Genomic DNA, 24,623 nt, shown 5'->3' on the forward strand with positions numbered 1-24,623 from the left:
AGTAAATAGAAATGCATTAATTTTTTTAAAGAGATAATGTCCTGTGCAGACCAGGCTGGTCTCAAATTTACTATGTAGCAGAGAAAATGAGCTAATTCTGGCCTCCGTCTCCCGAATGCTGAGTTCAGTGAGAATGCGCCACTATTTTCCGTTAAGACTAGATTGTAGCAGAGCTTTAAAAGGAACCCAGTTCATCCCTGCACGGTTTACATCTACAAGACCAAGGCTGGAGGATTGCCGAGAGCACGATGTTACCGTGTCTCCCAAAACATAAGCATCCAAAAAGTCATCCAAAGAGAGACTTTAATTTCTGAGGTGCCGCAGCCGGCCCCCTTTCCACTCCACACGCCGCGGCCGTCCTGTGACAGTCCCAGCACCCGAGGCTGAGCAGGATGACCTCCAGGTGCCTCAACGAGTTCCCAGCGGGAATCTTAACTCGCCAGCTCACGTGACCTCGGCCTCCCAGGTCGCTGTTTCTACGTCCCCGAGGGAGCGTTCTCCAATAGCCGACTCGAAAGAGCTCCCCCGAAGTCCGCAGGCGCAAGCCGTGGCCCCACCCACCAGGGACGGAGGAGGTGTGTCCTAGCGCGCAGCAGTGACGTGTTCTTCCAGCGCCACGTCGTGAGCCGCCCAGGAGCGGTAGAAAAACGCTTCCCGCGGCATCCTAGGTGCCCAGTGAGTGAACAGGGGGTCCCGAGGGAAGGGAAGCTTGGTGAGGATTCGGCCACGGGAAGCATTAAGGTCCTCCCGAGGAGTGACTCTAAGACCACTAAGGTAACAGGTGTGACAGCCGATGGGGGATGGTGCTTGGTCAGCCCAGAGAGAGATCTGGCCTGCGGGGTTAAAATAGAGGAGGAAGTTGCGGGAATCGACCAAGATGTAGGCACCATGATGTGACAGAATAGTCCGAAGAAATCAGTGCACATAAGAAGGAAAAAAAAAAAGGTGGAGCCACCTTGTCCGAAAGGTTTCCTGTTGGCTTGTACAGCCCTGAGAGATGAAATCACCAGTGTCTCTGGATTCGGGTGCTGGCCGCTTGCCAAAGCCCCAACATCGTCTCTGTAAGTCAGGTCTATTTAATCGCAAGCACGATGACGTCTCTCTCATTTATTCAAGGTTATCTGATTGGCATTTTGTTCTGGGGTGATTTCTGACATATCAAGAATTATGTCATGGATCAAAGAAGGAGAGCTGTCACTTTGGGAGCGGTTCTGCGCCAATATCATAAAGGTAAGTAAGCAGTAGCCCAGAAGGCAAGTTGACCTTTTGGATAGTTGGGGAATCTTGTGAAAATTTATTATTAAATTTTAGCAATCTCTGTTGTTAAGTGGAGTTTAGCAAAGAGATAATCTCGCAATTACAATGTAGCCTGCAGGGCCACATTTCTTGCCTTTATTGTTGGAGTGACTTATTTTTTAAAGGTGAAACGGGATCTCTTAATATTGTACAGCATAGACTGTTAGATTTTCCTTCTGGAAAATTGAAATTTTGGCTTTGGGAATGTCAGAAGAGCTGGCTGGTGGGATATGAATGAGAGTGAACTGAAATCTATCTCCTTAGAGCAGTTTTCCCAACCTATGGGTCACAACCCCATTGGTGTTTGAATGACCCTTTCACAGGGGTTACATGGTAGATATCCTGCATATCAGATATTTGCATTGTGATCACAGCGTTAGCAAAACTGCAGTTATGACGTAGCAATGGAAATAATTTTTTGGTTGGTGTCATCACAGCATGAGGAACTGTATTAAATAAAGGGTCACAGCATTAGGAAGGTTGAGAACCACTACTCTAGAGTTCCCATCCACTTTTCCTTACACTGTCTACTGAATTAATTTTCTTTGATGGCCTCTGCCTCCTGAGTGCTGGGATTAAAGGCATGCACCACCACCGGCCCGGCATTTTTTTTTCCTCTACAGATGGTCAAGCAGCGTGTAACAGTGAATTTAAGTCAGTAAGCATTGTATCTCCATACACTCACATATGAATGCCAGGTAATCAATCATACTCAGGCCAGAAAATGGAAACTCTCTCCTCACGAAACTATGCATGAAAACCTTGTGTTGGCAAATACAAGCTGCTTATCAAAGTTAGATTTTTGAAAAGGCTGTATGTAGAAGACAAGAGAAGCCTGTGGAGGGCTGAGCTGGGAAGATGGCTCAGTGGATAAAGGCTCTTGCCACTAAGTGCAGTACCTGAGTTCAACCCCCATAACCTACACTTCAGAAAGAGAGAACTGACTCATTTGTAAGTTGTCCTCTGACCTCCATATCAGTACTGTAGCACCCATGCACACACACACACACACACACACACACACACACACACACACACACACACACACCAAATAAATGTGATTTTGAAAAAGTTAGAGACCACCAGGCATTGGTGGTACATGCCTTTAATCCCAGCACTCGGTAGGCAGAGGCAGGTAGATCTCTGTGAGTTCCAGGCCAGCCTGGTCTACAGAGCAAGTTCCAAGACAGCCTCCAAAGCTACACAGAGAAACCCTGTCTCGAACAACTGAAAAAAAAAAGGAGCAAATTATGAGTCAATAAAGGAGTTAAATCATTTGAATGGATTTAAAATAATTACAATGAGTACTGAAAAAAATGCTTAGTAGCTATAGCTACAAGGTAAATAAAACTCAAAACTTGATGGGCATTGGTGGCACACACCATTAATCCTAGAACCCTAGAGACAAGGGCACGTGGATCTCTGGATTCGAGGTCATCCTGGTCTGCAGAGTGAGTTCCAGGAGAGCTGCGGCTACACAGAGGAACCCTAACCCTGTCTTGAAGAACAAAACAAAACAAATAAAATATCATTAAGATCAAGTTCAAAAGGGCTGGAGGGATAGTTCAGAGCTAAGAGCAGTTGCTGCTCTTGTAGAGGACTCAGGTTCAGTTGTCAGTGCTAGCCACAGGGAAGGTCACTATAACTCCAGTTTCAGGGAATCTGGTACCCTCTTATGCTGGAGCACAGGTTCACACATGGTACAGACCTATATGCAGGCAAAACATCCATACACATACAGTTATAAAATTAAAAAATAAAATATTTTGTCTCACCATACACAGAATGACAGGCATCAAGAAAATTAAAGAAAAGGCAGGCTTTGGCAGGGATATATGGACAAAGGATCCTTCCACACTGCTGGTGGGAATGTTGTCTAGTCCCTGAAAATCACTAGGAAGGTTCCTCAGAAAGGGAACAGTAGACCTTCCATGTGGTTCAGCCAGGTCATTCCTGTGTACACAAAAATATCAAAACCAGCCCCTCTGCAGACGCCTGCCCACTCAGGGTTATTACTCACTGTTCGCAGTAGCCCGCTTGCCAAATCAGTCCACATGCTTCTCAGTTATGAGGTGGATTTTTTTTAATGTGCCTTTTATACACAGTAATGATTTGTTTATCCATGAAGAATGAAAGCATGCAGTGTATAAAAAAATGAAATTGGAAATCATCATGTTAAATGAAATAAGCCCATCCCATAAAAAATTAACTCCCCATGTTTTCTCTCATATGTGGGAATGGTGGGGGCATGAAGTTAAAGCAGAAGGTGACTACTAGCAGTGTGGAAGGGGAGCAGGGAGAAGAAGTGATGCCAAGAAGGTCAGGGGATGCATATGACAGAAGTATAGCATGCATGGATGGAAAAGCATAGTGAACTGCTTTGTTTTCTACAATTGAAAGACAGCCGGGGGTGGGGGGTAGTGGGGGGGGTTGGGGGTGTACACCTTTGATCCCAGCACTCAGGAGGCAGAGGTAGGTGGATCACTGTGAGTTTGAGGCTAGCCTGGTCTACAGGGCTAGTTCTAGGACAACCAGGGCTCTTACAAAGAGAAACCGTGTCTCAAGAAAACAAACAAACAAAAACAAAAAACAGTATACCAAGTTCTCTTTCTCAGGTTTTATCTTAAGGTATGTTAGTGACATTTATTTATTGTGTGTATATATGTGTGTATCAGTCTGTGTATGTATGTTGTATGGAAGCATATACATGCCACAGCATACATATGGAGGTCAGAGAACAACTTGTAGGATTCATTTTTCTTTTTTTCTGTATGTGCACCAGTCCTGGGGCTCAAACTCAGGTGGTTGGGCTTGACGGAGCATCTTTATCCAGTGAGTCATCTTGCCAGCCCAGGGGTTTTATCTGATTGTTCAAACCTATTAGTTAAGGATATACATTCTCCCAAAGAGAATTAAATTGACTCATCATTGGTCTTATTCTATAGGCTGGCCCAGTGCCCAAACATATTGCATTCATAATGGATGGAAACCGTCGCTATGCCAAGAAGTGCCAGGTGGAGCGGCAGGAGGGCCACTCACAGGGCTTCAACAAGCTTGCGGAGGTGGGTGTGGCATTGGCAAAACTGTTGTCATCACAGAATATTAGACCAATAACACAGTCTTTTCCTACCTTTAGTTTTATTGTTTTGTTTTATTGTATGTCTCATCTAAGCTACTACTAAATGTCTTAACATCTGTGAAATTGCTGGGTCAATAAGGAAGGGCAATAGCCACCAACTCTGATGACCTGAGTTCAGACCTTGGAATACCTGTGGTCAAAGGAGAGATCCAACTCAGACAACTTATTCTCTAACTCCATACACATTTTGTTTTGGGCATAAACACACACACACCCTCAATATCAACTTTTATAATTACATGTACCACTCTAATGAGTCTATACTTGTCAGGCTATTTTGGTTTTGTTTTCCCTTTCTACCTATATTCTAGTCACAAAAATTTGCATACTTGTTTATTTTTGAGAGAGAATTTTGTTGTGTAACCCTGGCTGGCTTGGAAGCCACTGTGTAGACCAGGCTGGCCCAAACTCACAGAGATCTGCCTGCCTCTGCCTCCCAGGTGCTGGGATTAAAGGCATTCGCCACCACCACCAAGTCTGGCTAAATTTCTTAAAAGTCAAAGTAAATAAATAAAGAACTGTTGAGGATGTAGGTCAGTGAGTATAGTATTTGCCTAGCATGAATAAAGCCCTGGGTTCAATACCAGCACAAAGTGAGTTCCAGGACAGCCAGTGGTACAGAGTTACACAGAGAAACCCTGTCTTAAAAAGAAAGACAGACAGACAGACAGACAAAATAAATCAAAAACAAAGACAGCACCTCCCTATGTGTCCAAGCTGGACTTAAACTTGGGGTTTTCTTGAGAGTTCTTAGTGTGTTGTGTTGATGCTCCCAGAAGTTAACTTTTGACGTGGTTCGGCTTTCAAAGTTGACTAATACATCATGTATAAAGTACCATGACAGCAGCCGCCCACTTCTAATAGTTGTCTGGAAAGTGAAACCCAGGAAAACCTTTTGCTGACTGTGAAGTGCTGCCCAGTGCTCCAGTTTTGCTTCTGTTCCGATCTCCCAGGCTTGGTCTGAAGTCATCAAGTTGTTATGTTCCGGGCAGTAATGCCTCACTTTTATATTGTCTTAGCCATCCTGTCAGGATGGATGGATCTGTAGTCCCTTTCTTTTTTTTCTTTTTCTTTCTTTTTTTTTATTGTTTTTTTTTCGAGACAGGGTTTCTCTGTATTGTTTTGGACGCTGTCCTGGAACTCGCTCTGTAGACCAGTTTGGCCTCGAACTCACAGAGATCCACCTGCCTCTGCCTCCTGAGTGCTGGGATTAAAGGCGTGCACCACCAACACCCGGCTCTGTAGTCCCTTTCTGCTAGTAGAGAAACCTAGACCCACAGAGGCTAATGATTGCCTACAGTTCATTACGAGTCCACGATGGAGTCACTGGCTAGAAACCTCAAACTTTATGTTCTTGCTGAAGAGCTCTTTGGGATAAAATACAGATCAGTTTTTAGTTTTTCTTTGTTTATTTTTTCAGATATTGTTTCCTACAGCCCAGGGCGGCCTCAAGTTGAAGATGTAGTCCAGGCTGACCTTAAACTCATGATCTTCCTGTTTTCACCTCCCAGTACTCAGATTATAAAATGTTCACCAGCATGCCTAGATCAATTTCTTCTGTTTCTTTTCTTTTTTTTTTTTTTTTTTTTTTTTTGAGACAGGGTCTTGTTATGTAGTCTAGGTTAGCCTTGATCCTTGTGCCCCAGCTTTTTAAATCCTGGGATTTTAGAACTAAGCCACCATAGCCAGCCTTAGTTTTTTCAGGTTCTTGCTTGCCTCTCCCCGTTCCTCCCGTGTCCTAGATCTTCATCTTTGTTCCCCTCAGACTCTACGCTGGTGTTTGAACCTGGGCATCCTAGAAGTGACTGTCTATGCTTTCAGCATTGAGAACTTCAAGCGTTCCAAAAGCGAGGTTGACGGGCTGCTGGATCTAGCCCGACAGAAGTTCACCTGCTTGATGGAAGAACAGTAAGATGATGGCCAGACTGAAAACCTCTCGTTCCACCGCCTCTAACCCTCCCCGGCCCCAGCCCCCAGGCTCTTTTATCTGAAACTTACTCAGGAGGATGACACCCAGGGTTATGCACTGGTCTCCATATGCACACACAGGAAAGACAGGACTGCTAGTCTTTCTGAATTTATTGGCTGGGACATTAAATCCCTGTGAAGAGATTGGCTGGTCACAGTAAGTTAGTGACAGCCATATTGGGAAATCAGTCCTAGCTCCTCCAGGATCTTTGCAGTTCCTCTGTAAACCTCAAGGACTTCTTGCTTCTGTTCTCTGAGAATAAGCATTGCCATGCACCTCTTTCTGCTTTACCAGCCTGCCAGGACTGGGACTGTAGCAGGACTGTTTGTCTCCTACTTATAGGTAGGGGGAGATTGAGAGACAAATAGGGGCTGAGCTCAAAGAAGCCAGGAGTACATTCAGGATCTTCGAAAGTGGGGGTACTTGAATTGAAATCTAGGTATTATTCAAATTATGCTTTGATTAGACTATTGATTGATTTTTTTGTTTTGTTTGTTTTTAAAGATTTGTTTATTATGTATTTGATGTTCTACCTGCATATATGCCTGCATTCCAGAAGAGGGCACCAGATCTCATTGTAATCTTCTGTGCCTCTGTCTCCTTGTCTGTGAAGGGGAACTTAGAGTGTGTACTTCAGAGTATGGTGCAGGGATTGAATTTGTTGGTCAGAGTAATTTGGCCACCATCTAACCCTATATGTACTCTGAGCTGTCATTATTATCTTATTTCACCAGAGTATAGCAGATGTCATCAGTAATGCAGTCCCTGCCCTGGAGCAGTTTACTGGCTTGCTAGAACGGGACAGGTGTCACTGAATGTGTATAATACAACTCTTCATAAGATCAGCTGAGGTAGTGTCATGTGGCCAAAAGTTTATATTCTCAAGGCAGATAGATCTAGTCAAGTCAGATACAACACTGGAAATGACCTTGGACTGTCTCCATGCCTCAGTGCTATAGATCACTATTCTGAGTATTGGCATGAGTTCTGAAATAATACACACAACAGTGCCTAGCATGAGACAGCACTCAGACAGCTGCTTGGCTCTTGCCTAAGTACCTCCTGCTCATCAGGCACCATGTCACATGCTGCCTCCTTTTTCCTTGCTCAGGGAGAAGCTACAGAAGCATGGAGTGTGTATCCGGGTCTTAGGCGATCTGCATTTATTGCCCTTGGACCTCCAGGAGAAGATTGCACGTGCTGTACAGGCTACTAAGAACTACAACAAGTAAGTTCTCAGGCTGTCCCTTAAGTACCACCAAGGAGTAGTTAGTGATGCTTCTTGCACCTAGAGAGGAGACCAGCTGCCTGACCAGCTACTCACTACAAACCCACCCCCATCACTTGCCCACCCCACCCCACCCCAATGTGTTTGTGTAATTATAAATGCACACACAGACACACCACACATACTTTAGCTTGACAAGAGTTGGGATAGAGATCCATCCGTCCTAGGCCAGGTATGGTTGTACATACTCTTAATTCCACCACTCAGTAGGCAGAACAGGCATATTTCTGAGAGTTTGAGGCTAACCTGGGCAATATGGAGAGACCCTGCCCCAAAAAGGAAATCCAGCCATGCTAATCCTTGTCTGTAGGCCTTTTAAGAGTCTTTTCTTATTTGTTTGGTTGGTTTTTCACAGTTTCTCTGTGCAGCCCTGTCTGTCCTGGAACTAGACCAGGCTGGCCTCAAACTCAGACATCCACTTGCCTCTGCCTTCCAAATGCTGGGGCGTGGCCTACTACCGCCTAACTCAAGACTCTTTTCTATCATACTCTTTGGTTCATGGACAGATTTAGAGGACAGGGTTCAGTAATCCACACAACATTGTGTGTGACTTTGAAATAATATTGTTTGGCAATGATTTTATTTTATATTTGGTCTCCTTCTATCGTATGTTATACTAATATCACAATGGATTTCTATCTTCTGGGCTTGTTGTCAGTAGAGGGGGGCAGGGATAGGGAGGCAATAAGAGGCCATTTTGGGGCTGGAGAGATGGCTCAGCAGTTAAGAGCACTGACGGCTCTTCCAGAGGTCCTGAGTTCAATTCCCAGCACCCGCATGGTGGCTCACAACCATCTGTAATGAGATCTGGTGCCCTCTTCTGGCCTGCAGGCATACGTGCACAGAGAACATTGTATACATAATAAATAAATCTTTTTTTTTTTAAAAAAAGGTCATTTTATTTTGATCTAATTAAATGAGTAACATGTTTATTCCAAGAGCTCTTAAAAGAACCCACAATCTCACCCTTCAAAAGTATGCTGGGAACCTGAAGTGCCTGTGCCCTTCCAGGGAATGACTGCCCTGGAGTCAGACTCCAGCTGTCAGCCGCTGCCCATTTGGTGAGTTACTGTGCTCCGCCATCCTTAGGTGTTTCCTCAATGTCTGCTTTGCATACACATCCCGTCATGAGATCACCAACGCCGTGAAAGAGATGGCCTGGGGAGTGGAGCAAGGTCTGCTGGAACCCAGGTACCTGCTGCTGTCTTTCCGTGTAGCATGGGAAACCCGGATGCACTGAAGATTAAAACCTGTTCTGAGCCGTGTGCTTGACCAGAGCTCAAGTCAGGGTGTACATGGGAAGATTTAGGAGATTTGCCCCAAACAGAGGTTAGGATCATCTGAGTAGACCACACACCAGCAAACTGCTGACAAACAGCCGAACAGCTGCCAAGGCTGCCCCTTCCAGTGAGAAATGACCCCCGCCCCCTGTTAACACTTCTCCAGTCAGTCCTCTGTGTGCATTGTGGGGGAGACTCTCTTAGGTTCCTCATATTATAATTTCATACCACACAACTAAGGTAGTGTGAGGGGTGGCCATAGGGAGAAAGGAAGGGAAATTCTTTGTTTTGTTTTGTTTTCTGAGACAGGGTTTCTCTGTATTGTTTTGGAGGCTGTCCTGGAACCCTCTCTATAGACCAGGTTGGCCTCGAACTCACAGAGATCTGCCTGCCTCTGCCTCAAAATTTTTTTTTTTTTTTTTTTTGGTTTTTCGAGACAAGGTTTCTCTGTGGCTTTGGAAGCTGTCCTGGAACTCACTCTGTAGACCAGGCTGGCTTCGAACTCACAGAGATCCACCTGCCTCTGCCTCCCGAGTGCTGGGATTAAAGGCATGCGCCACCAACGCCCTGCCTGCCTCAAATTTTTAATCATTACCAGTGTAGTGGAATCCTATCTAATAAGGCTTGGAGGAATGGAGGAATTTATTTGGCCTTTCTAATGTTGTTACTAATATATTATTTGATAATATTAATAGATTAATAGCAATAGTAAAATAAAAGCAGAAATAATTGCAGCAATGTTATGTTCCCTGGTTACTGTTGAACTCATAGGAGAGTCAAGTCTTCTTTTCATTTTATAAATGTGGAAACTGAGAGTAGCATATCCAAGGTCAGTCAACAATTCAGAATCCCTGTCTTTTTTTTTTTTTTATGAACTCCTGGGATGTAGGAAATTTTCTGATTTCCTTTTCTCTAGTATATTATGATTGGCTGGGAATTAGAAATCATGAAATTGGGCTGGGCATAGTGGCACAAACCTGTAATCCTCTACTTAAAACACTTGCAAGTTTGGGACCAGCCTAAACAACATAGTGAGACTCCTATCTCAGAACAGCTAAAATGTCAAGTCATCACAGTGAGGTGTAGTCCAGTTGTGGAGCACTTGCTTAGTAGGTGTACAACCTCAGGTTTGATCTCCGGCACCATAAAAGAAAAAGAAAAGCAGATGAACAAATGAGAAGACAGTTGGCCCTTTAAAAACAAAAATGACTGATTCTTACCGAGAAAGTACTGTTTTGTTTTTTAAGATTATTTTTTAATATGTATACGTGTGTATGTCTGTATGGGGGAATGTACACATGAATGCAGTTACCCTCAGAGGTCAGAGAAGGTATCAGATGTCCTGGAGCTGGAACTGTCTGTGGGTGCTGGAAATCGAGCTCAGTCCTCTGGCAGAGTAACAGTCATTCTTAACCACTGAGCCGACTCCAGCCTCAGAAAGTACACAAAGAGAATTTTCTTTCTTTGTGTCTTCATACAGGGTCTCGATAAGTGGCTCTGGTTGGTTGGAATTTAGACCATGGGTCACCAGGTCTGCCTGCCTCTGTTTCCCATGTGCCAGGATTCAGGATGTGTGCCACTATGCCTGGTGTAGCCTTGTATTCATTTTTCTAGTCCCAGTTTGGGTAAGCACATTGCACTGTATGAGGAGGTACAGTGGTGAGAATATAAAGATCTATTTTTCTTCTGTGTTTTGGAGTGCTGGTAAGGAAACAGGCATATTAATAAGATACAAATGAACAAACTTGTAATGGTGATCCGCTGGTGCACGGTAGTGCAAGGGTTTATGGTAAGAGGGAAGAAGTGGTAACTAGGGGAACAAGGCAGGGCTATGAGGTGAGCCTTGGCTATAGCAACTCCTGAATAATGAGACGCCATTGGGAGGGAGCGTGGATTGTGATGGTACTGGAATGGACAAAGCAGCCTGCACTGAGCTACAAAGGGAGGAATTAGGAGATCTCAATGAACTGATTCTGGAGAAAGGCTGTTATCCAGGATGTTTGACACATTGATTTTAACAGTAGACATTGGTGGCCTTCACTGTGCCAGGGAACCCTAGACAGGATCCCATTAAAGAACAGATGAAAGTGGGGCTGGAGAGATGGCTCAGCGATTAAGAGCACTTACTGTTCTTCCAGAGGTCCTGAGTTCAATTCCCGTCAATCACATGGTGGCTCACAACCACCTTGAGTGATATCTGGTGCCCTCTGCTGGCATGCAGGCAGAAGACTGTATACACAATAAATAAATAAAATATTAAAAAAAAAAAAAACAGCCGAAAGTTTGGTTCTGGGTTTGTCATAGAACAGAGATGTTGGATCAGTGGTCTAGGACCACAGGTACCCCAGCAGGGAGGTAATCTGTAGGGTGATGGAGTGAGGAGGGCAAGAGGGAGCTAAAGAGTCTTCTGTGAGTAGAAGGCCAAGGGTGGAGCTCTGAGAAACATCTCACGAGCCTGTAGGACAGATAGGCACTCACAAGAAGAATGGATGGTCTGTATTACAGGACACAAAAGAGGGAATTTGTCAGTACAGATTCAGGAGGAGGTGGGCACAGGTTGGCTAATGCTCTAGAAGGGTAAATTAAGTTGTAGATTATAACTTGGCTGTTGGGGAAATTAAGACCCTAGGTAAGTGGATGGGAATAGGAGGCAGTCAAATTGTCAGGGGTGGGGATAGATTTGAACCTGGTATGTGAAGACCCTAGGTTCAATTTCTAGCACTTCCTAGCCTCAAACAGAGGGAGAGACAGAGAAAACATGAGAACATATATATGTAGATGCAAGTCATTGGTAACTAGCTTAGAAGTAATTTCATAGTTGTTTGTTATGTTTTATGATTCATGTTTCTTGTAGTCTTCTATGTATAAAATAATAATTGAAGTCATCGATGGTGGAAAATATTTATGCTAGAAAGGATACTGTCATTTAACAAGCAGATTTAATATTCCTTGCTGTGAGGAACTCTGATCTGACTCCTAGTGCAGCATGCTTTAACCTCACGCCATGCTTCAGTATTCACTTACCTTGCATCTTGCTCACCTCCCAGGAAGTGTTTCCTAACTGTCTTCCTGATCCCAGGAAGTGTTTCCTAACTGTCTTCCTGATCCTCATTTTGTAACCTGCCTCTGTGGGGTATCAGGTCAACAGGGTAGATAGAATCACCAGGGTCAAGAGGCTGACCCCTCCTGCAGCTTGATCTCAGCCTATACTGAGTTTATTACTGTACTCTCCATTCCAAATTGACACGAGTCTGCATTTATATCAGGGTTATTAGAATTAGGTTCAACTAAGTAAATAAATTTTCTGTGTTCTTCATACTATCATCCAAATCCTTTTTCATTAGGATAAGGGCTTTTTTTTTCTTTAAGAAATAAAATTGACAGGTTGTAGATGGTGGTGGCTCACGCCTTTAATCCCAGCACTAGGGAAGCAGAAGCAGTTGGATCTCTGTGAATTGGAGGTCAGGATGGTCTACAGGGCGAGTTCCAGGACAGCCAGGGAGTTCCAGGACAGCCAGGGCTACACAGAGAAACTATCTCAAAGAAAGAAAAAGAAAGATTAACAGGTTGTTTGAGCCCAGACTTAGAGAAGGAGTAAGGTTGGTCTTTAAACTATTACTTTGAATAGGCTGCTTAGCCTCCTTTGGTCCTCTGTTCTCTATATGAAATAATAGTTGTGACCATTTACTGAGTAAGCACAAGGGCCATTCGAATTTTCTGTATTATTATTAGCTGATTATTATTAGCTGGGCGTTGGTGGCGCATGCCTTTAATACCAGCACTGGGGAGGCAGAGGCAGGTGGATCTCTGTGAGTTCGAGACCAGCCTGGTCTACAATACCTAGTTCCAGGACAGCCTCCAAAGCCACAGAGAAACCCTGCCTCGAAAAACCAAAAAAAAAAATATTATTATTATTTGGTTTTTCAAGGAAGGTTTTCTCTGCGTACCCCTGGTTGTCCTGGAACTCACTCTGTAGATCAGGCTGGCCTCAAACTCACAGAGATCCTCCTGCCTCTCCTCCCAAGTGCTGGGATTAAAGGTGTTATGACACTATCCAGCATTGTTCCAGTTTTAATATGTGTGCTCTTGACCTCAATTTCTTGATCCTCCTGCTTTGCCTACTGAATGAAATGCTGCAATTCTAGGCATTTGCCACCATACTCATCTCTATAATGTACATGCAATTTTTACTCCATTTTATTGGTTGAGTTTATGCATGTGGTTACAGTTTTATGCATGCTGCAGTGCATGAGTGAAGGTCAGAGGATAGCCTCAGGTGTGGAGCCTTACCCTCCCACCTCACGTGAGGAGGGGTCTCTGCTGTGTGCAAGCCAAGCCAGCTGTCTCTCAAAGGTTCTGCTGTGCCTGCCTCCCCACATAGACCCTTGACTTACTGTATCTGGTGTTTGCAGGCTTCTGGAGATCCAGCCTCCAGTCAACAGCCAGCAGTTTCACATACTGAGCCATCTCCCTAGCCCTTACATTCATGTTAAAGATGAGAACACAGAAGCAGAAAAAAGTCATTTTTCTAAGTTTAAATTGTTTGTAAACCTGCCTTGTGTTCTTTGAATTTGGCATATTGACTACCTTATAGGAAGGCTGGAATGGATAAAGAAATCTAACAATAGTGCTGTAGATATGATTCTAATTTCTTATTATTACAAATGATAAAATCTAGCCAGCATAATAGTGGTTTCTTTTGTAGCCTGGGCTGTCCTTGAACTCTCTCTGTAGACCAGGCTGGCCTCGAACTCACAGAGACCCACTTATTTCTGCCTCCTGAGTGCTGGGATTAAAGGCGTGTGCCACCACCACCTAGCCCTAAGTTTTCTAAAAAAGAAAGAACCCAGTTGCATAGTGTTTCCTTACCTTGCTAGGTCATAGGGTGCCTCTTAAAAGCAAAACATCAGATGAAGAGCATCAGTCTAGAGGACACACCTGATTTTAGGCCTATAGGTAAATGAGTTTGGGCAAATTATCTCTGAGCTTCACTTTTCTGTATCTGTAAAAAGGGGTTATGAATATCCTATGTAGGGCTTAGGATGATGTAGTATGTATACTGTTAGAGTACTTGTACATGTACCAAGACCCTGGGTTCAATCCCCAGGGTTGCCCTCACCCCATAGAAAATGCATTGTATGTGGTTGTGCAGATTTAAATTCATTCTTGGGGCTGGTGACCCACTAGCAAATGTATTTGATAGTGGCCTATAAACTGGGAGGCTGTGCATGGGAGTTCACCAAGAGAGTACTACAAAAAGAGACGTGTGCTCTGTTTCCTGATCGTCTAGTGATGTCTCCGAGTCCTTGCTTGATAAGTGCCTCTATAGCAACCACTCTCCTCATCCCGACATCTTGATACGGACCTCTGGAGAAGTGCGCCTGAGTGACTTCTTGCTCTGGCAGGTAAGTCGTGTAGCAGCATGTTATTTTGGCATTGGACTGAACCCAAGAACTGTACCCACACCATGAATGAGAGTGATTCACTCCACTTCAGCACCATTGTATGAGTAGGGACAGAGGGCTAGCGTCTAGAGCAACACCTCTAGGCTGTGCCTGGTAACGCTTACTTCTCATTCCTCACCTGACCCTGGGTGTGTAAAGCATTTCTTGCTATCTGAAGTACAAGACTTTTGTCCTAAAGAGAAAGCAAAGCCATCCTACCCTAATGAAAACTTCACATATGCCCCCTTTGAAGGAACAGGCCCTTGAAACCTTAATTAACCTGGCAATCACTCTAGCATGGCAAATAACCTTACCTTTCTGTTAATAGTCTCCTCTTTAGGACATGGATTATATCTCTGCAGGCATATTTCATGAAACTTAAACTGTATCCAAACTCTCAGGCTTACTGTTGCCTTTTTGCTCAGTTATTCTAGCATGGGTAGTCCCTAAAAGTTCCAATTTAGTTAGGACTATTGATTGTTTAAAAATCTCTGCATCATGACACACATCTATAATCCCAGCATTCAGGAGGCAGAGGCAGATAGATCTCTCTGGGTTTGAGGCCAGTCTGATCTACAAAGTGAGTTCTAGGACAGCCAGGACTGGCCTGATTCACAGAGAAACCCTGTCTTGAAAAACAAAACGAATGCTAGGAAGATAGTGCATTCGTTAAGACTTGGTGCATAAGCATGACAACCTGAATTTGAGCCTGGGCACCCATATAAAAAGTTTGCTGTGATGATGCACACTCAGAATCTCAATTGGAAAGTAGAGGCACAAGGATCCCTGGAGCTCTGATCTGCAAGCCCCAGTATAAGAGAAAGATCCCATATCTTGAGGAACAATAGCCAAGCTATTGAAAATAGACAGCTACTGAAAATGTTTTTGGATATCTTGAAGGAAATACAGTGTATTCTAAATGGTTCTCAGCTAGGTGGTGGTGGTACACACCTTTAATCTGAGCACTTGGGAGGCAGAGGCAGATGGGTCTCTATGAGTTTGAGGACATCCTGATCTGTAGAGTGAGTTCCAGGACAGCCAGTGCTACACAGAGAAACCCTGTGGGAGGGTGGGGGTGGGGGATGAGTACTTCCTCCTGTTCCAGAGAAAGTGTTTAGTATCTTGGTAGCAACTTAAGGGAAGGTGACATTGGTCTAGAATAGCAAACAAGCTGTCCTCTGTGACACAGTTGGTTATTCAATGCAGCAGACAGTAAGCAGTGGCTATCAGGAATATTTGGGACTGGGGGTAACTTAGTTGTAATGATGATAGTTCCTGTTCACGCTGTCCTGTGCTCTCCTTCATGCACATTTAATCTTCATAGATCTGTAAAACCAGACTCTCAGTGTGATCTACCTTTATACTTGAAGAAGCGGAGGCCCAGAGAGGTTAAATAATTCAGTCAGTGCAATGGTAATGGTAGACATGGGCAGTTTGTCTCCAGAGTCCACGGGCTTAAACATGGTATCACACTATTGCTACTTAAGATAACGAGAGCAGCTACCATTTGTCCTGGCTGACTTCATCAGACTGTGTGCATCTCAGATGACCTCCAAGAGACAATAACATAATCCAGATGCTATTTCAGTGTCCTAAAATTGACTTTAGAGACACAGTAGAGCTGGGTTTGGTGGCACAGGCCTTTGATCCTAGATCTCGGGAATCAGGCAGAACAATGTGAATTCTACACATTGAATTCCATTTCAGCCGTTGCTACACAGTGAGACTTTATCTCAAACAAAAAAGAAAAGAGGGAAAGACCCGGTAGAAACATGTATCTTGTCTAGTTTTGCTTTGCCACAGGCAGGTGATCCCTCTTCCAACAATGAGGGAAATGGGCTGGCCACAGAAAACATCCAGAGCTCTGGAAACCTGGGCCATCATGTTTCTAGATCTTTCCCCACTCAGCCTGCCCCTCCATTGGAGGAATGACCAGCAGTGCAGTTCCATGGGTGTGACTAACTCATACTCTCTTCCTTATTTTTACCAGACTTCCCATTCCTGCCTGGTGTTCCAGCCTGTTCTGTGGCCAGAATACACATTTTGGAACCTCTGTGAGGCGATCCTGCAGTTTCAGATGAACCATAGTGCACTTCAGGTACGAGTTGGGTAGGATGGGATATAAAGAGGTTGGCTTTGACACACCCACCTTGCACTATATCTTGCTATGTACTTAAAAAAATTTATTGTATTTATTTATTTGTGTATGTGTTTGTTTGCATAGATGTACCATAGTTAATGCCTGTGTGTGCCGCAGTGCATGTGAAGACAGCTTTTAGAAGTTAGTTCTCTCCTTCATGTGGGACTTAAGAATTGAACTCAGGTTGTCAGACTTGGTGACAAATGCCTTTACCCACTGAGCCATCTTTCCAGCACACCAAACACTTCTTGGCAAGCATAATGATAGTCAGTACAGTTGTAATGCTACCGCCCACTGACCCTACGCTGTTTCAGTCTGCATGGTTTCCACGTGCAGCGCCTTACTCATTACTGCTCCTAGGAACTCAGTCAGGAAGGTCTTCTTAGCCTCTCATGTACAATTGAGTGAACGGAGGAAAAAAGACCGGGTCATGGTTCTATAGGCTTTTAATCCTAGCACTCAAGAAGCAGGGGCAGAGGCCAGCCAGGGCCTGGCCTCAAAAAAAAAAAGGGAAGGAAAGGAAAAAAAATATTGTGTAGGGACCAATGTGGTGTAAGATGTCCTAAAGACACAGGAAAAAGCAATTCAGATTGTCCAGTGGTCTCTAAATATGTTAGACAAAGTCATTGCTGACACCCACCTGTCCTACTAGCTAGTGGGAGGCTGAGGCAGGAGGATTTCACAAGGCCAGTAATACATTGTGTGACAGTGGAAGCCTGCAGACCCAGCATCTTCCAGAAGCACTCATGAGCAGCCAGCCTTGTCTTTCTGCCATCAGCAGTCTCCTTGGGTGCTCTGTCCATGGAGAGGCTCTGCTGGTTCGTTCGTTTGTTTGTTTTTCGAGACAGGGTTTCTCCGTATTGCTTTGGAGCCTTTCCTGGAACTCGCTCTGTAGACTAGACTGGCCTTGAACTCACAGAGCTCTGCCTGCCTCTGCCTCCCGAATGCTGGGATTAAAAGGCGTGAGCCACCAATGTCCGGCAGTTCTTTTTTTATATCAGTGGGAGGGTCAGATCCCCTGGGGCTAGAGTTACAGACAGTCGTGAGCTGCCATGTGGGAGCTGGGAATTGAGCATGAGTCTCTGGAAGAGGAGCCAGTGCTCTTAACCACAGCCATTTCTCCAGTCCTGGTGGTTCTTGTATATTATCTATTTAACCCTCCCTAAATGTAACAGATTTGGTGTCCTCATTTTTCAGATATGAAAACAGGGACAGAGAGACTAACTGTGCCAAGGCCACAGAGCTAGGAACCTGAATTTTGAAATTTGCTGTTTCTTAAGTCTGGAAGATAATGACCAGGAAAAAGGAATGATGTAAGCCCCGAGTCCTGTTGCTCTTAGGGCCCTTTTTGGAAACCTAATGAAAACCAAAGAACATGTCCGATGAAAACCAGGTCTACTCTCCATAGGATTGTACCTACACTCAGCTACGTGGAATACTTTCGGGGTTCACAGAATCCCTAAAATCTGTCCAGGAACCCCGTTCTGAACTCCTGGCTTTAGTTTCTTGAATTATGAGAATTTTATTGAGTCTCAAAATATGAGTAATTTGAACCAGACAGCTTAGAACAAATGAAAAGACAGTAACTACTGTCTCAAGCATGTCATTGTACCTCGATGCCTTTGAAAAGTAAGACTGTTGACGTGAAGCTACATGGTCCCCAAAGATCTGGCTTTGAGACGTCTTGTATAATTTTCTAAGTCCTTCCTCTTTTGTCTTCTGCTGTGTCGGTGACTAATTTTGACAGCATCCCCCCTTCCCTTTCCTTCCTGTTTACTGTTTTAAATCAACTATAGGAAAGAAGGCAGGTAACTATGCACAGTACAGTTGTGTGTATGTAACGGGAGAGTAAACTAACTCTGTGATGCCCAGAGAGCCTGGGGTGTGAGCCTTCCGTGTATGGATATTTTTGTGTGTAGTCCTATAATTTGAATTCCCAGAAGTCTTTTATTATTTCAAGTTTTTCTGTGCTTTGCACATTGTTTGTAGACGATTTGCCACAGGTTCTATCTTTTCCATTAACGTTTATTTAAGAATCCCTGGTATGAGTCAGGCTGTTAGGCATAGGAGAACCAGCAGTTACCCAGCTCTCATGGAGCTTATATTTTTAGTTGAATCGACAGGCAGTAAACAAGCAAACAAATGTAAGGAGATTTTCAGCTGGAGTAGGCAATAAAAAATATACAGTGTGATGACAGGTGTGATGATGTAGAGGCGACCCAAGGTGTCCAGCTCAGGTCTGGGGATCCTGGGAGGAGGGGGAAACCAGCCACAGGCAATTAAATTAGGCCTCTTCTTTTTTTTTCTTTTCTTTTCTTTTTTTTTTTTGTTGTTGTTGTAGTTATGTTTTGTTGAGACAGGGTTTCTCTGTGGCTTTGGAGGCTGTCCTGGAACTGGAACTAGGTCTTGTAGACTAGGCTGGTCTTGAACTCACAGAGATCCGCCTGCCTCTGCCTCCCAAGTGCTGGGATTAAAGGTGTACGCCACCAATGCCCGACTTAGGGGAATGTGTTTGAGATGGGATTTCTCTGTGTAGCCCTGGCTGTCCTTGAACTGGTTCTGTAGACCAGGCTGGCTTCTGCCTCTGCCTTCTTAGTGCTGGGAAAAGGCATGTGTCACTACTACCCCTTATGACTTTTTTCTTTTTAAAGAGATGTTATTACTGACTCTCCCTGTCCAGCCCTTCATAAATGTTTTGAAGCCCAGGCCCCAATAAAGTGGTAAAGAACTCAAGGCTTTGCTCCATCTTGTTCTTTGTGTCTTCTGAGGGTGGAAGAGCAGAGAGGCCCAATACCATTTCTCAGAGTGACCTCAGAGCCTTTGCGCAAGATTGCCTAGACCTGCAGGAAGGTCTCTAAAAGAATCAGAGCTCTTAATAAGGGGGTGGGAGGTAAAAGCAGGAGGAACCAGGAATATAGGGTCATCCCCAGCTACATATGAGACCCTGTCTCAGAGAATGTTCCTTTGATTGTTAGTTACACAGCACATTACATATGCTCATGAGAGACACTACCTTTAGTACTTCTGATCCCTAGACGTGGTGGTACACACCTTCCACCCTGGACCAGGGAGTCAGAGGTAGCAAGATTGCCATCTGCTTGAAGGCAGCCTGGGTTAAATAGTAAAACTCCATCTAAAAACAAACCAAACAAAAAAGAAAGAAAAAAGGTGGGCGGCCTAAAGAGAGCTGGCAAAGTGCTTACAGTGCAAGCATGTGAATTTGGTCCCATATAACAATCTGAGTACAGGGGCTGGAGAGATGGCTCAGAGGTTAAGATCACTGACTGCTCTTCCAGGAGTCCTGAGTTCAACTCCCAGCAACCACATGGTGGCTCACGACCATCTACAATTCAATCTGGTGCCCTCTTCTGGCATGTAGGCAGAACACTGTATATGTGATGAATCAATAAAATAAATCTTTAAAAAAAAATCTGAGTACAGGACTGAGGGCAGGCTCAGTGGTTAAGAGCACACACACACTATGAGATAGAATGCTCAGGATTATTTGTGGGTTTTTTGTTTTGTTTTGTTTTGTTTTAAATACTTTATTTATTTATTGTCTATACAGTCTTTTGCCTACATGCCAGCAGAGGGCACCAGATCTTCATTCAAGGTAGTTGTGAGCCACCGTGTGATTGCCGGGAATTGAACTCAGGGCCTCTGGAAGAACAGTCAGTGCTCTTAACCACTGAGCCATCTCTCCAGCCCTATTTGTGGTTTTTGAGATACTGTCTGTGTAACCCTGGCTGTGCTAGAACTCCCTTTATAGACCAAGACCACATTGGCCTCAAACTCACAGAGATCCACCTATCTCTGCCTCCTGAGTGCCCAACTAGGGTTACTCTTAAACTACTTGTATGTGATATGGGCAATTTATGTTTTTTCTTAGAAATAAAAGGTTTACTTGAAAAAAGAAAGGAAAATAGGAAAAATGACTCAGATATTAAACAGGTTTCCTGCTCTTCCAAGGGATGAAAGCCAGTTTCTAGCACTCACAGGGCTCATAACCACCTGTACCTTCTGCTCTGAGGGAAAGCCAGTGTTTCTGGTCTCTGTGGGCACCTGTACTCATGTTCTCTCTCTCTGCCTCTGTCTTTCTCACACACACACAATTAGAAAAATAATAAAAATACTTTTTTTAAAGAAAGAAGAAATATAGTCTTTGAAAGGTGAGAGTCTTTTGGACATGAATTTCTTCAATTTCAGGACTTCAAGCAAATTCATTCTGACCTGAGAAAATTCATGCGGCTTTATTTGTATGGCTAGTGTATGTATGTATGTACTTGTTTGTGTATATCTGTAAGTATACATCGCGTATCTTTCCTTGATCCTTCTCCATCTTTTATTTATTATTAGTGTATGTGTTTAAGTGTAATGTGGGTAGACACAGTGTCCCACTGTATGTATGTGGAGGTCATAGGACAACTTTGTGGAGTTAGGTTTCCCTTTGCAGCTTCTTTATTGTTTTGTTATTGTTTTTTGAGACAGGGTCTGGAACTCACAATGAAGGTTGGGCTAGTCTGCCATTCCCTCTATAGACCAGGATAGCTTCAAACTCAGAGAAATCTGCCTGCTCCTGCTTCCTGACTGCTAGGATTAAAAGTGTGGCCACCATAGCCATCTCTCCCTCCACCTCTGCATGGGTTCAGGGATTGAATTTATGTTGTCAGGCTTAATTAGCACCTTTCCCTACTGATGCATTTTGCCAGCAAGACAGGATCTCTCACTAAAGGTGAAGTCATCTATTTTGCTAGCTTGGAAGGCCAGTAAGTTTCAGGGATCCAACTTGAGCAGCCACCGCTGCCCGTCCCCACCTACACACACAAGTAATTTATTTGTTTGGTTTTTGAGGGGATGTGTTTTGGTGTTTTGAGACAGGGTCTCCCTGTTATGTAGCTCTGGCTGTCCTGGTCACTGTAAACTAGGGTAGCCTAGGACTTGGAGACCCACCTGCCTCTGTCTCTTAGGTGCTGGAATCACAGACATGTGCCACCACACCTGGCCTGCTCACAGCTCCATTTTGAAGGTCAGTGAAACAATGGATGCAGTGGTTGTGAGCATAACATGTAGGGTGCTTCTAGAGTGAAGACAAGAGCTGGACGGTGGTGGCGCATGCCTGTAATTCCAGCACACTGAGTTCAAGGCCAGTGAGTTTCAGAACAGCCAGTGCTACACAGAGAAATACTGTCTCAAAAATAACAACAAAAAAGTGTGAAGACAAGGCAGTCAGAGCTTATAGACTGATTAGGACAAGACTTGAACACAACGTACTATAACACAGTGCTGGATATGGACATACCAGATATGACATACGTATAGACATCCTATATATAGGAAAACCCTATTGCTCACTGGTCAGTGTAGTGCTTATAGTCCCAGTGACTTGGGAGGCAGAAATCTGCATAACATAGTAGAACTCTGTCTCAAAAAAAAAAACACTCCAGGTTGCCCACTCGTGGGATAGATTTGGCAGAACTTCTGCTGCCAAAACTCTGTAGGCCAAATAGATTGGCAGGAAAAGTCCATGAAACAAGCCAGCCCCTTCTGTTCCAAAGGGATTTCCTACTTTTGCCACAAGCACGCGTCCTGTCCTCTTGTGATCATATGGTCAAGTGAGTGAGCACTTCATATGCAGAGTGCTCCAAGTGCTGGAGAGGAAAGGTCATCACTGCCCTTTAAAAAGTTTGTCACCGTCATCAGAAGATGTATGCATGGTCTGAGAGGTACTACCGAGACTCCGATCACACCAGCTGTCAGAATTAATTCCAGGGGCCCTGGTGGCTCTGGAGCCATGAAGGGGTTTCTTTTCCAAAAGAAAGAGCGGACTATAGACTAATACGTGGTCTAGGCAGCAGTAAGGGGCTTAAGAGAGTTGAGTTGGCTTCTCTGCGTTCCTGGGAGGCCTTTGCTCAGAGAGTCAAGCCTGTCTTCCTTATAGGAGGCCAGTCTAGAGCTGGACCCTGGAGAATGGATATGGGGTTGGAGAACCGCATCTCGCACTGACATAGGGACCATAAGAAGACCCAGTGAATGTGTCTCAGACAGTAGACAGCAGCACGTAAAATCCCAGTTTCTCTGTCTGCTAATATGTTAGAGTGGGTTTTGCATTTATTATCCCTAATCCCTTAAATCTCTCTTCAAGGTAGGCACAGCCCCCACTTTACAAATGAATTAAAAAATATATAGCTGGGGAGCATCTTCCCACAGCTATAGAGAATCAAAAGTCAGACTATTTACCTGTTTCCAATGTAAGCTTGAAAGAATTTTAATACAGATATTTCCACACAAAACAAGCCAAGACAGACTGCTGCTGTCTTGACTGTGTGACACGGATGCCATCCACTGTCTTTCCACACTGGCAGAAACTCTGCAGAGTTAGTATACTTGGCCACTCTGCGCCCTGCTCCCCCATCTTCTCCATCCCTCTCCACTCACACCCAAAACTAACTCCCTACCCCAACCCCTTTTCTCTAGCAGAAGGCCCGAGACACGTATGCTGAGGAGCGGAAGAGACACCAGCTGGAGAGGGACCAGGCTGCAGTGACAGAGCAGCTGCTTCGTGAGGGGCTCCAGGCCAGTGCGGATGCCCAACTCCGACGGACACGCTTGCACAAACTCTCCGCCAAACGGGAAGAGCGAGTCCAAGGCTTCCTGCAGGCCTTGGAACTTAAACGGGCCGACTGGCTGGCACTTTTGAGCACTGCACCTGCCTAAGTGAGGCTGGCTACTGGCCACTTTGCCCTGCCCTCTGCCTCATGGGCCCCAAGCTTTTCTTTTCTTGGTGAAAGGCACCTCCCTGTTTTTGATGACTTGTGCTTCCTTTGCTTTGCAGGCAGTCCCAAAGGCAAGGCCTACTGCCTATAGACAGACTCCCTGGAGTTTGAGGGACAGTCTCCCATGCTTCCACTAAGTCCAAGAGCAGTCACTGATAATCTGGAGATCAGGGGATCCTAACTCATCAGCTGTGTTTCCTGTCCCTGTTTTTGGATACACGCTCTTTTTCTGCTACCATATCCTTCAACACGCAGAAGAGGTCTTCACAAAACCTAGGCCTTTGCCCATCCTGCCGGAGCCCCCACCATGTTGACTTCACAAAAGATTTGAGTCTACTGGTAAATAACCGATAGGCAGCCAGCATTGCAGGGCAGGGAAGAACGGAGTGGGAAGGACAGGAAGAAAATTTGCCCATCTGCTGCTCCTCCCCTTGGCTCTCCACCTGGGATTTGCTATTGAATCTCCACCCCTCCCACCAGTACAGACTGCTCACTGAAAGGCTCAGCGCCCCCAATGGCTCACGGAAGCCAGGCGGGTGATTACAATCCAATTACCTATTGTTGACTCAGCCCACACAGGCTTACTCCCCCTGCAGGGCATGGGGCCAGACTCCACTCCCCAGTGAGACCCAACCCCTCCATGGCTACAGGGTAGCAGAAGGGCCTGCAGAGCTCCTAGAGTCTAATCCAACACAGGCCAACTTGTAACACATCAGGACTGAACAGAACCAAGCATTTCCTGATTGACTGTCCCCTTCCCTTGCCAACTCAAATTGATTTCCACTCCCAATCTTCAAGGCTCCTCACAGCTCTTTGACCTGACTCGCTAAGTAGGTCCTGAGACAATTTACTCTCATCATGGCAGAACTTAACTCTAGGCTCTCAGCCTGTGAGGGCCAGCACTGCCTTTCAGGAAGAGACAAGATCCTATCCGTTCCCTGCCTACCCATAGAGCTGAGGAGAGATCACTACCTTTGAAGAAAGGTCTGCAGAGCTATTCCACTTCAGGTGCCCCCAGAGCAGTAAAACTAGCCAGGAACGCTGACCAAATGCTACTCTTGGTTTTCTCATTCTGTCTTGTGAGCCCCTTCCCCAGCTCCCTCCCTCCCAGAAGAGGTGGGTAGGCTATTTCAGCCTCGTTAGATGTGCTCTTTCCTGACTTTCTAGGCCTTGCCCACAACACTCGTTTTGTGCCTAGATATGTCACTGGTGACCTTTTGGCCATCATTCTTCAGAATCAAGGATGAAATCGTGACACTGCAACCAAAAGCCAATCAATGCGCCCTTTGGCAAG

General features: G+C 44.8%; 1 protein-coding gene across 4 annotated transcripts; it reads left to right on the plus strand.

Moving 5' to 3' along the window:
• Window positions 1-552: 552 nt before the first annotated feature.
• On the plus strand, window positions 553-24,379 carry Dhdds (dehydrodolichyl diphosphate synthase subunit). Of its 4 annotated transcripts, none has more exons than XM_021232660.2 (9): window positions 553-675; window positions 1,117-1,230; window positions 4,242-4,358; window positions 6,201-6,343; window positions 7,516-7,632; window positions 8,782-8,883; window positions 14,263-14,377; window positions 16,407-16,514; window positions 23,031-24,379. In XM_021232660.2, exons 2-9 carry the CDS (start codon window positions 1,168-1,170, stop codon window positions 23,268-23,270), a joined length of 1,005 nt encoding a protein of 334 aa, XP_021088319.1. In that variant the 5' UTR covers window positions 553-675; window positions 1,117-1,167; the 3' UTR covers window positions 23,271-24,379. The 4 variants fall into 4 exon arrangements, with proteins under 4 accessions (XP_021088319.1, XP_005079628.1, XP_021088317.1 ...); XM_005079571.4 differs by having other exon boundaries at window positions 603-781; XM_021232658.2 differs by having other exon boundaries at window positions 604-774.
• Window positions 24,380-24,623: the final 244 nt, after the last annotated feature.

Source organism: Mesocricetus auratus, unplaced genomic scaffold, assembly GCF_017639785.1.
Source record: "Mesocricetus auratus isolate SY011 unplaced genomic scaffold, BCM_Maur_2.0 Super-Scaffold_100014, whole genome shotgun sequence".
Classification (NCBI taxonomy): Eukaryota; Metazoa; Chordata; class Mammalia; order Rodentia; family Cricetidae; genus Mesocricetus; species Mesocricetus auratus.

Excerpts from the sequence above, each read along its gene's own strand:
- Dhdds (XM_021232660.2), top strand. The coding sequence starts at position 1,168 with ATGTCATGGATCAAAGAAGGAGAGCTGTCACTTTGGGAGCGGTTCTGC. Across the intron at positions 1,231-4,241 it reads TCTGCGCCAATATCATAAAG|GCTGGCCCAGTGCCCAAACA; the intron begins GTAAGTAAGCAG and ends CTTATTCTATAG. Across the intron at positions 16,515-23,030 it reads TGAACCATAGTGCACTTCAG|CAGAAGGCCCGAGACACGTA; the intron begins GTACGAGTTGGG and ends CCTTTTCTCTAG.